Below are 12,625 nucleotides of genomic sequence, written 5' to 3' on the forward strand. Positions count from 1 at the left end.
GGGAGGATCTAAGTAAGTAAAAGCCAGTATTTCTGTTAATAATCTCGGTATGCAGATCATAAGAGAACATAGTAGCAAGTAGTTTCCCCTTTCAGACCATGTGGTCAATGATGTAAAGGCCATCTGTTTCTGTGGCCAGCACAACAAACAACTACCTTAACTTTATTCCAATTAATGTCAGGCACTTCGTTAGAGCTGAGTGGACTCAAATGCACACTAAAGATCCCAAAATTAAAAATTCCAGTCTTCACCAGGATTTAAACATGGGACCCTCCGGTTCGGAAATCAAGCACTTTACCCCTCAGCTACCACGCTGAGAACAAGCATTGCTTCTAATTCTGTACATAAATTGCTTCTAATCCCCTCAGTGATCTGCATTGTACCTGAAACTAAATCCCATAGTAGACAAATATAGTATTTGTTTTCACTCACCCATTAATGCTTTATACACGTTGTTTGCAAATAGTGAGGAGAGCTCTTCTTTTCGAGTTCGTTGTATGGAATCAATAAAACCTTTCTCCCAAGAAAGCAGTTTAATGACTTTTATACCTTGGATCACCTCATTAATTTTTTTTACCCTTTTATCCGAATGTACCTGTGGAGGAAATAGACAAATTAATGAAAAATTGCTTCACTAAAAAACAACTACTCATAGTATCTACTTTTGCTTTCTGCAATTAAAGAAACATAGAAATGTCATAATTAACATGCATCCATTTATTGCCAAATTGGCCTGGATGAAAAAACTACAGTTTGCTACCAGAACTGATATACAATGACATGGTTCCAGCTGGAGATACAACTTTGTTTCTTCATTTAATGACAAAGAGTTGTGATTTATATAGATCTATTAAACTAAAGAAATAGAAAATCCTTGGTTAGGCCAATAATAGAATATGCATCCTCTGTTTGGGACCCCCTCAACTCAAGATAACATTAAGAAACTGGAACAGACACAAAATTCATTACAAACAGATATTCACATTTGACTAAAATCACTAAATTTAGAAAGCCTTCAGGATAGAAGACATAAAAGTAAAGTAGTTGTAGTGTTCTATACAAAAATAATTAAACCTTTACCATAATTTTCTTTTGAATATTAGACATGGCCACTCCTAGAAAGTACATGACTGGACCAGCAGCTATAACAAACAGACCTCCTATCAGAGCAGCCAGACCTAACTTGTAATACATGATCAACAAAGACAAAGCCACCTGAAACAAAGGGATCAATCTGAGTTTCAAATCTTTTTTTTTTTAACCAACAAAAAAAAATTTATAATGAAAACTGCAATACAGATAATAAATATTTGTAACCTAGTATCTTATAAGTTCAAAACAGCCCTTCAAATATTAAAAGGAATGGTTCAAGTTATTGGCTTCCAAACCGAGGAGTCTCAAGTTTGAATCCTGATGAAGACTGATGGATTTGATTCTGAATGTTTAGAATGCCATTGATTTCACACAACTGTTATGGATACCTGACTAATGTTAGAGAAGTAAAGGCAGTTGATCGTTGTGATGGCCACATGACACCCTCATTGACTATCTCCCATAAAAACATTGCTTTTCATCATCAGCTTCCAAAAATCGCAAGGTCTGAAAGGGATATTTTACCAAACATTAAAAACAATTATTGTAAAAAAAAAAAAAGGTGACGCGGTGGCTGAGCGGTAAAGCTCTTGACTTCCGAACCTGGGGTTCGAATCCTGGTGAAGGCTGGGATTTTTAATTTTGGGATCTTCGGGTGCCTCTGAGTCCACCCAGCTCTAATGGGCACCTGACATTAGTTGGGGAAAAGTAAAGGCAGTTGGTCGTTGTGCTGGCTGGCAACAAGACACCCTCATTAACCGTAGGCCACAGAATCAGATGACCTGAACATCATCAAGGTCTGAAAAAGGAACTTTACTCTTTACTATTATAAAAAACAATATCTAAAACTTAGTAAAAAGGTGAGAACCCTACTGTTATAGACCAAGTTTTCTAGCTGAAACCTTACAATTGAAAGACTCACCTGCAAAGGGATGGCCCAAACGTAGTGAACAAAAAAGAAGAAAAACATGAGAAATGTGGAGTCTATAGACATATGGTTCATGACCTGTCCCACAGTGGTAGAGCCACCATTTAATTCTAGGGTAGACAACTTCAGGGCTTTACTGTACACCATGGTCTGATGATAAAGGGAAGACAGAAATGAGATTTAAAAAAAAAAAAAAAACTAATAAAAAGTAAAGAAAGAAACAAAAAAACATGGACACTAAACAGACATGTCTAGAACACTTCCCCTAAGTTACATATTGTTATACACAAATAACTAAATAATAAATAATTAAAACACTATTTGTAACTTACAGAGCTCCTCTTTACTCGAAGACAAGCTGTATTATTATTTTTAGAATATGTTAACAAGTTTTAACACTTTCTGTTTGATGAGGGGTCAGTACAAAAAATGGAAAGATGCTTATTAAAGGGAGGCGTGGTGGCTGAGTGGTAAAGCACTTGACATCTGAACCAGTGGTCCACGCTTTGAATCCTGGTGAAAACTGGGATTTTTTTATTTCATGATCTTTGGGCGCCTCTGAGTCCACCCAGCTCTAATGGGTACCTGACAATAGTTAGGGAAAATGTAAAGGCGGTTGGTCATTGTGCTGGCCACATGATACCCTCGTTAACCATAGTCCATAGAAACAGATGACCTTTACATCATCTGCCCCATAGATTACAAGGTCTAAAAGGAGAACTTTTTTTTAATGTTTACTAAAGAAGGATGGGTCAAGGTGTTTGCATTGTTTTCTGATTAGAAAACTGCCTTGTTTGGTTAGCATGCAAGGAAAAGTATTGCCAGAGATCAGAAACTGTTTAAAACGATTTTAAAACTTCTTTAAGAGCATGGTATAACAAAGTAGAAAACTCTGGGAGATGTGCAAACAGAGAAATATAGAGGTAGAGATCTTGGAAAAAAGTCTTTTAAAAATTACAATGTCATCAGCATAATCAATGGAAATCAATGCTGGAAAAACACAAAGCATGAACAATAGCCAACACCATTGGTGGCGATAAGCTGACAAGTGTCAGTAGCTTTAAATATCTTGGAGCTTTTGCCTCAGATGAAGGAACCAAACCGGAACTACTGGCCAGAATTGCACAGTCTACAGCAGCACTGGCAAAATTCAAAATAATCTTGACCGACACTAAAATCAGACTGATCACTGGTCATTGCCATATTCTTAAATGCATGCCAATCTTGGATGCTGACTGTAGATCTTGAGAAGAGGATCTTAGCAATGGAACTAAGATGCTACAGAAAGATCTTAGGTGTCACAAAGACTCCATCACAAATGAAGAGATAAAAGGCAGACAGAGAGAGCAATGGGAAGACATCAAAGAATGGACAGGCCTGTCAGTGAATGCAATTCTATCCAAGGCAAAGGACAGAGAGGAATGGAGAAAGACGGTTGACAGATGTTATATGGTGCCCCAACATTCCAACAGACTAAGGGATAGGTGAAGGTGAATGTCCACTCCCCACAAACCAAAACAACATAAATAGTAGTAGTAGTATTTTCCCTTTTCCCATTAGCAGTGATGTAAGTGTGAGATGAGTACATCAGATGGCAAGAGAAATTAATTGCTATATAAGACCAATACCTGCACAGCAGTCCTAATGCGTATACCCTCTCGTATAACAATGAAATGGTGATTCTGTAACAAGGTGTGTTGCAGGACAGAGGCTAACAACAGTACCACAGAGAGCACGTAGCCATTGCTGAAGAACTGTCCCACAGTCACAAATGGATATACCTGTAGAAAAAATACATGCACACATTCAAAATTAGTTACTGGCATTTTTTAGAGTAATGAAAACTTCTAAATCATGATTAGAAATACAAATTCCACTCAGTATTTTAATTGATATGATTTTTTTTTATTACATTCTGAGTACAAACTTATGTTATAATTAGTATTTAATACTAGTATTTAAATAGAAACAAATTATTGTAAATTCATAAGAAATTTCTCTAGTTTAAGTTATTGATAACAGGTAAAAACTCATTTATTATCCTTTTACTTGAAATTATCTAATTATCCTGTTTTAAGACAGACTTGCAAGCTTTCCTAACAGTTCTGGTGATTTACAGATAATATTGATCTAGTATTTATGTTAGCTCATAGAATGAAAAGTAGAACATATCCATGGTCCAATAAGTTTTTGTTATTTGTACATTGTAAGTCCTTCTTCTGGTAGCCATCTTTTGCAGTCTGTGCCAAGGAAAAGTAGTGTACTGTTTCTATGTATTGCATGTAAAATGCTGTCAACAATTTAACCTTTTTTTGTCATAATTATCAAAGATTCTTTCAATTTTAAATTTGCGGATGAGACTACAACATTTAGAACGAAAATATAAGTTACAGAAAATAAACTTCTATTTCTTAATATTTTCACCACAACTTACTTTAACTGGTCTTGTATAGTTAGCGGAGGCCATCGCAGCTCTGTGGTCATCCACATCATAAGCATAATCCACGATACGTTCTATGAGTAAAGGACCTACAAAGGCCAGGCAGTCACCTACCAAGCGGAACAAACCAGAGAGAAAAAGCATCTGCCAAGATCCTCTCAGAACACTAAGCATGAGTGAGGGCTTTTTCTTCTTTTGTGTCGCTTTGTACTGAAACAAAGAACATCAGAACTGTTATTGTTAAACATGAGACATGGCATTAACTATTGCTTTGTATTTTATAATGAAATAATTTTTTCGTCATCGTTCATATGCTTCTAGTGCACCTTTTACAAGTAGCTCGGATTGTTGAAGTTGTGATCAAGCTAAACATAAAAATACATCTAATTAGACTCATTTTACAAGACAGAGTTGATATACTCCCTTACCCATATATGCAATATTTGTATTAATTGTACCATGTACTGACAACTAATTTTTTTTTGTTAACTTTTTAATTCATTCTACTAGGTCGTCAAGCTAAATGTCTGGAAATAAATCTATTTGCATTCTGAGGGTAATGAATCGAAACTAATAAATTGTTGTGTTATGGTGTTTTTTTTAACATGTTGTCAATTGTGCTCCAAAATTTGACCCATGACTCCAAAGACATTGCAATAAGCTTACGGTGTTATGTAATATCAACCATCTTTTCTTTAGATTATGGTACATATGCGCATGTATAGGGCTATGTGCATAATGAGTCTAATCTAAATCACAACAGCTAAACACCAGATACTGATAAACCCCTTTATTTCATTACATTTATATAAAACTAATAGTAAGCATTTGATAAGTAAATAAGTGATTTCATAAAAAAAAACATATATTATAATCAGAGGATAATTGTTGTTTTCCTTTTTGTTTTCCTTATATCATGGTGGTGAAAAATGTAAAGTTCATTATATTTATTTTAATGTCTCACCTTTTCTTCTTCAAATATTAGCTGGAGTTTTTTGTACATCCTTGACGATTTCTCACTCTGAAATACCAAGAGTAGTTCTAAGCAAATATAATATATTAATATTATAATACTGAGTTTACACTAGACTAATTTAGAGCAGCTACAAAATTTTTTAAGGGCATGTGAACTACGGAACAAATGTATCAAGTTACCTGGGGAAGTCTGCCGAGATCTTTAAGTGTGAGTGGGTGTTTAAAGCCCTGGATTAACAGGTCAGTGACCCACCAATATACTGCCTGCGACAGGAGATTCACATAAGATTGAAAATATTTGGTGTTTTCTAGATCACTCGGAGGTCTCATCCGTCTGTGATTTTTAAAAAATGCATATCTCTGCAATAAATTAATTTTAGAACGTTATTGACATTTCCTGTATTTATTTTATAAGGTTTAAAGGGAAATAGTCCAATATGTTAATTGAAGAAATTAAGATTTCAAATTATTTTTTGTAGTTTGGTTTGCTTTTGGAAATAAAAAACATTAAAGGTGGTGTTAAAAATGTGAATTAATTTGTTTTTGTTAGTATTGTAACTTAAAACTAACTTAGTCTTAATTTATGATTATAAACCTAAACTTGAGTTTTAAATTGAATTAAGAATTTCACTTTATCTTTATCTTCATATTTTTTTTAATAAAGTTTTTCAACGGGAACATGTTCATACTTAATGTGATATAATTTAGAGAAAATAATAAAAACCATTAAAACACTTTATAAATAGTGTTTTTTTTATTCTATTTTTAAAATGGAGACATCCAAGAAAACAAAAATCTTAGATGAAAACTTTGTGTCCATTTGGTCTCATGTGATCTTATAATGTGTAACAAATCAATTGATTGTATTGATACTTTGCATAACGCTATAGATATAGATAGCTTCCTTATTCCATTAACTCTTTCTCTCCTAATCGACGATACCATCGTTGATTTGACCTCATTACATTAAATCAATGTTTAATTTTTTAAACTTGACTTTGTGTTATAATAAAAAGAGCATACATTTCCCTTTACTTCTTTACCAAATAAAACATTTTTTCTGATAACAAACAACAAAGCTATTGAAGCTTAATCATAACAGGGTAGTGAACTAGTAATTAGCAAAATAAAGAATTCCACCAAAACATGGAAGAGAAAGAGTTAAGTCCTTAAAGACGTGTGTTTTTTAATTTCTGATGCTCAGCCACTATTTCTATGTAACAGTTAAATTTGAAAAATATATTTTACCACTCACCTGACAGCGAAGAACATTGAGCTCAATAATAAACAATATCATGTAGAAGGTGATATCAATTATGGCCAACCACACCTTCAAATGGTCTAAGGTCAGGTCATTCCTAAAAATGGACAAGGCCTTCAAAAATTTCAGGACTATTGCCATGGGCCAGTAGACGAGCAACAGCAAAAGAAAACGGGGAGAGTTCCACTGCTCCACATTGTGGTAGAATATAATGCTAAGTAAGGCCCCAAGAAACGCAACGCAGGCCGGCACAAACGCATGGTAGTTTGTGGAGTCTGGGTCATTGAGGTCACTGATGAAGCCCTCAGCTATCTCAACGATGATGGTTGCAAGCAGAGATAACGTGCAGATCCATCGCAGATTGTGGCACTGGTAATGCACCCATGTTTTTACCTTCAGCTTCCCGATGACCGAATGATTCCAGACGGTCAGTATAAATATGCTGACCAAAGCGAGTAGAGCATGAGGGATTATGTTCAGAACATCGACGAAACATTCATTCTGTATGACACCATCTTTAACACTCATGGCATTGGATTTCGACCCGCAAAATCCCATTTTAGCACTGGACAATTTTTCCGATGTGTTGTACTCCCTGCTGTTAGACTCCATATTTGTGACTATTGCTTATTAGGAGATAAAACACCTTCCGCACAACACAGCGATTGATTCTCGTGATTTTTATTTAATTCCATAGCTTAGATTTCTTCAATTATTTTTTTCCCTATCCATAAACTTTAAAGTCCACCTGAAAGATAAGACAAAATTGTGTCAAATATTTCATCTTATTCATATAGTGTGGGTTTTTTTTTTTTCTGTTTAATTCATGTTAATAAATTATACATATGTTGTTTTTTACATTTTAAATTGTATATTAACTCACTGGTTTCCCTGTCTTAAGTTATTCTGTTACATGTTCAAATGACTGTTGGAAATCTAAACAAATTGAAACCTCCCTATAGTAAGCTAAAAGAAAAAAGATGTTCCAGTCTGTTTGATGACAAAAAAATGTCAATTTACAAAAGCATGTCATTTTTATCATCACAATGGCTTTACTCATCACATCTTATGATAGACTTTTGGGGTCTATGCAGTGTACTATAAAATATATATAATATAGAAATAGATCTAGAGAGAGAGAGCGCTTGAGAGCGGCCCAGAAGGGGAGGGAGGGGGAGAAATGGCAGCCGGAGACTATGATTTATGATTATGAATTTACCAATCATCACACTAGGCCTAATACTACAAATTGTAACGTGACATTACTACATCTAGATCTACTGAAGATCTACCGATCTAGAATCTAGACTCTAGCAGACATTCGTCTCATAGCCCGAGTCCTAACCTAAATAAGTCAGTGCCGAGTCACAGTCAGTGAGACACCGCTGAGCTGAAGCCTGAAGTTGAAGTGAGTCAGTCATTGACACTGACTTGGAATCATCTCCCTCAAGCTCGTATTTTAACATAATCGAATTCAGTCTTGAATTCGAAAAAAATACCATCTACACTTCACACTGCTTACAGTTTATCGACATGACATAAAGCCTATTTTGAAATAGCCGATAACAATAAAAAAATATTTGATGTTAATTTCTATACTTAAAATGTATACATTTTACTTTAAAATCAATCGTGACCTTATTTCTTTTAAAATGGCTTTTTAAAAATTAATCCTTAAACTAGAGTTAATAATTATATATGTAGAATAAATGTTGCTTTTACATTTGTTTTTTTTATTCATAAATAAAATAATAATAAATTTAATTATATTTTTAGTATTCTTGTTGCATTTAAACGAGTATGTATTCATTATAGAGTCAGCTATATCGATCGAGATCTAGATCTATATATAGAGAGAAAGGTAACAAGTGTAGCGTGCTGGATTGATTCTATTCCTAATAAACAATCAAACATTCTGTCAGCATTGAAAAACAAAATCCTTACCCCTAGAATAGATCTATGAGATCTAGGTCTAGAATCTATATAAAGTCTAGATCTATAAAGAAAGTCTACATTTAGAGATCTAAAGCTGATTTAGATTTAGACCCTAGTCTAGCTCTACATTCAAGATCTTTATTTATTGTACAAAAATAATTTTAAAATGTCATTAGAAACAGTACCGAAAGAACTCAGAAATCTCAGGGCATGCTTACTCTGTTCTCTTGTAAAGGTAAACAAATTACAATTTATAAAATAGATAGACTCTAGATCTATATAGATTCTAGATCTAGTCAATGACTGACTCACTTCAGGGGTGTCTCTCACTGAAACTGACTGTGACTGACTGACTCGGCACTGACTTACTTAGTAGTTAAAAGTTAGGCAATCCATCACTAAGTACCGGCACTTATTTTTGTTTTACAAAAAAAGCACTGTTATATATATATATATCATTTTTTGTGACGGTACGCACCGGTACGGCGTACCGGCACCTTTTTCAATGTAGCGAAAAAAATTATTACTTTTCTTGTATTTTAAGGTTATATATTAAATTTAATAACATGATGAGCTCAATTACCTTAACTGGCGCTAAACTAATGGTTAATAAATGCATACATACTGAGTCTAATAGATATTATAGATTAAATCTCTAATATCTATATCTTAGAAATAGATCTAGATTTACTTCTAGGATAGTCTAGAGTCTAGATTCTAGATGTAAAATATTCTAGAATTTATAGAACAGAATCTATATATATATATATATATATATAAATACCAGACAGCAATACAAGAAGAAAGGCCACAAAAGTTGTCAGAAAGAAAAAACGAGAATTAATGGAAAAAATCCAAATTCACTCACATTGAGGACTTACCAAAAGAGGGGGGTGGGGCTGTGTAAGGAATGACATGAAAAATAAAGATGAATAGAATAGATTTCAAGCTAGATCACTACAATACTTTGCATATATGTAGATGACATTGCCTTATTGGGTAAAGACACCTCTGACATTGCTAGAGCTTTCACACAACTGGAAGAAGCATCTTGACCTGCAGGACTTGAAAAAAACGACAGCAAAACCAAGTCTGTTCTAATGACAAGAGACAATCAGGCAGAAGAACAAATATATTAAAATTACTTTAGAAGCACAAGTTTGAAAACGTAGAAATGTTTAAATATTTAGGAAGCATGATACATTAAAAAAATAATCAAATGACAGAATCTAAGTAAAAGAATGACTAGCAGCAAGCAGAGCTTTCTATGACACACAACACATACTTAAAAGCAAATTTATACAGTATCTAAGAAAACAAAGAAAAATATCTACTAAACAATCATAAGGCCAGTAGTTATGTTAAACCATTGTCTATCCAATTGTCATTCAAGCCTAAAAATAGCAGCATGAATTAGCCAGAAAAAAATAATGATATATAGTACAATTTAAATAGCTAATTAACATAATTGATTAGATAAATGAACCATGGCAAAATCTAATGTTGAAATGCAACCGTTACTCTAATTTTAACGTTAAAAATCTGAATATTTATTAATAACTCTGATTATGATTGCAGACATTTGAGCAGTTTGAGTTGGATGGCTGTGAAAACTGTGAAGAGTTTTTGCACATGAAGAATAACAGAGATGCTGTCTATGAGTGCACAAGTGCTAACTTTGATGGGTAAGCATTAATTGCTTTAACATTTAATATATTTTTGTTAAGTTGGCAGTGTTGGTTTCCAATTTTGCATGAATACATGTTCACTTTAATGAGAGCTACTCAACTTTCCAGGCTAAAATGTGTATGCGTTTAAGATACAGCTGATTAACTTGTGTGCTCTCAGAGATATCAAAAGGATAAATTTGCTGCATAGTTTTCTAAGAATCCGATAGAGTTTACTCAGATGTTAATAAGTACTAATCATGTCTTTTTTTATTTTATCTGTGATTGTGATGATTTGTATTTGTATACAGTATTGTAAACAACACTTGATAGAATCTTGGGTGTAAAATGTAAGGAATTCTATGTTTATTTATTATTATTTCATTGGTCTACTAGTTAAAGTGGAGTGACGGCCCTTGAGATTGTTGTTATTGTTGTCTGAAGCCTGAGTTTTGTAATTAATAGTAGAAGTACAGTATAAAAGGCAGTTTTCATAGTTTGTTGTATATTTAATAGTTCAACTTTTGTCGGTGTTATCTACAGTTAGAGTTATTCCACTTGCTTTATTAAATATATATATATATATCTTGTTCTTAATACATCCCTGGTGTTTCTTTGCATTGTTGAAATACATACGTTATGTGTCCATGTCATAGCCATATGCCAGGAGTTCACAATTTTGATTCATCTAGCAGTGTTAAAACATATTTTTTTTGTTAAGGTTTGAGAAAAGAGATTGTAAAAAAAAATTAAAAATCAATTATACTGTTATAATGTACACAACTATGGTAAAAACAAATTCTTTGATAAAACTGACATATTGTTTTTGATTAACAGGTTGATAGCTATGATGAGTCCAGAAGACAGTTGGGTGGCAAAATGGCAAAGGATTGGTAAGATAATCGTTTGTTTGTTTTTTTCTTTTAGAAAGCTGCTATATTTTCAGGACTTTTGATTAAAACATTATTTGCCTAAAATATTTTTGACTGCCATTTGTTGAGATGGGCTGTTAGAATTGCATTGACATAGACATATTAAAATGTCTTTTTTAAAAGAATGTTTAGAGTCTGTTCTATTCAGAAGCTGAATCAATGTCTCCTAATTTCTTATTTTAATTTTTGTAACTTAAATAATAATGTTTTTAATTTATCAATATTTAAATAAAACGATTTCTCTCTACATGTAAATAGTTTTCTTGTCCCCTTAAAAAATAAAATCCCTCTTTGCCAGCGCACATTGAGCGCCACATATTGAGAAGCCCTGTCATAATAAGAGTATCATAATATTTAGAGATAAAAACATCTAGCTTTTTTGAAGGGCTAAAGATAAGAATGAGTGATAATTGATAATGTCTGAACAAAAATGTTTATGATTCTGTTTACAGAGAGATTTACTAAAGGATGCTACGCTATTTCTGTTACTGGTCACTTACCCCCAGGCATTGTGAGAGATCTCCGCGCTAAGGGACGTATATATAACTCGAGGGATGTCAGCGCAAGAACATAATGGTGTCACCTTTTTATGTTTCACTTGATGTATTTATGTAAAGACTATTAAAAATATCATTACTCATTAAAGCTCTCATTTTATTACTGTTTGAATTGTTGGATTTACTTTATAATTAGATAAAACAGATAAAAGACATTCACTGTAATGTTTATTGTTTATGTAATGTAAAACTATAAAAACTATTACTGTTTAAACAGGAGAAACCTTATCAAATTTCTTTTTTCTACAAAACTTGACATCAAAAGAATATCATGAACAGGCTTGATAAGTCGATTAACTTTGTTTTTATGTAAGATTTTAACTGCACTACTGTTACAGTGGGTTCCTCTAGTACTTCCTCGATATTGATATTATTTTGTGCTAGTTAGGAAAGAGTTGAGCATCAGATTATGCAGAGCATTTCAACACTTCATATTCTGTACATTTCTGTCATTTTACGTCTCGAGAGATGATCTTTTCCCTTTGCTACTTCTCATGTGACTAAAGAGGCCAATCCTTGGTCCACAGCTGCGGCCACAGGTTGGGCATCTGCAATCACCAGGCACCGGTGCACTTTCACCTTTCTTTCTACTACTGTTGTGTATGGCATCTGCAATCTGAGACCCTTACTTTATGCTCTCTCACCATGTGGTCAAATCCAGTGCCACTTTTTCCTTTGATTTTGAAGAGCTTCAAGTTGTGTACATCAGTAACTTTAAATAGAAGATGACCAGCAGCCTTCTGTTAGATCACCATACAGAATGTCTTGTGGAAGTCGACCGTGGCATTCTATGAACGTGACCAAGCCAGCCAGGGCATCTGCTGCTGATAACAGATAC

General features: G+C 33.6%; 2 protein-coding genes across 5 annotated transcripts in view; one reads left to right on the forward strand and one right to left on the reverse strand.

Annotated features, from left to right (window-relative positions):
* Positions 1 to 8,331, reverse strand: part of LOC106075114 (ATP-binding cassette sub-family C member 9-like) — a 36,568-nt gene extending 28,237 nt beyond the window's left edge. For 2 of the 4 annotated variants that reach the window (XM_056006324.1, XM_056006321.1), the window contains exons 1-9: positions 8,042 to 8,331; positions 6,691 to 7,444; positions 5,616 to 5,795; positions 5,425 to 5,481; positions 4,455 to 4,670; positions 3,649 to 3,801; positions 2,015 to 2,170; positions 1,081 to 1,215; positions 433 to 595 (exon numbers count right to left, since the gene is read on the reverse strand). In XM_056006324.1, coding sequence (XP_055862299.1) covers positions 433 to 595; positions 1,081 to 1,215; positions 2,015 to 2,170; positions 3,649 to 3,801; positions 4,455 to 4,670; positions 5,425 to 5,481; positions 5,616 to 5,795; positions 6,691 to 7,308 — 1,678 coding nt within the window. In that variant the 5' untranslated portion in view covers positions 7,309 to 7,444; positions 8,042 to 8,331. Of the gene's footprint in view, positions 1 to 432; positions 596 to 1,080; positions 1,216 to 2,014; positions 2,171 to 3,648; positions 3,802 to 4,454; positions 4,671 to 5,424; positions 5,482 to 5,615; positions 5,796 to 6,690; positions 7,445 to 7,579; positions 7,770 to 8,041 lie in introns of those variants that run through there. The other 2 variants (XM_056006323.1, XM_056006322.1) reach the window with 2 other exon arrangements.
* Positions 8,332 to 8,590: 259 nt separating this feature from the next.
* LOC106075110 (transcription elongation factor SPT4-like) lies at positions 8,591 to 11,895 on the forward strand. Its single transcript, XM_013236025.2, has 4 exons — positions 8,591 to 8,866; positions 10,210 to 10,316; positions 11,136 to 11,191; positions 11,683 to 11,895. The coding sequence occupies exons 1-4, from the start codon at positions 8,798 to 8,800 to the stop codon at positions 11,802 to 11,804; spliced, it is 354 nt and encodes a 117-aa protein (XP_013091479.1). The 5' UTR covers positions 8,591 to 8,797; the 3' UTR covers positions 11,805 to 11,895.
* The last annotated feature ends 730 nt before the right edge of the window (positions 11,896 to 12,625 follow it).

Source organism: Biomphalaria glabrata, chromosome 12, assembly GCF_947242115.1.
Source record: "Biomphalaria glabrata chromosome 12, xgBioGlab47.1, whole genome shotgun sequence".
NCBI classification, from domain to species: domain Eukaryota; kingdom Metazoa; phylum Mollusca; class Gastropoda; family Planorbidae; genus Biomphalaria; species Biomphalaria glabrata.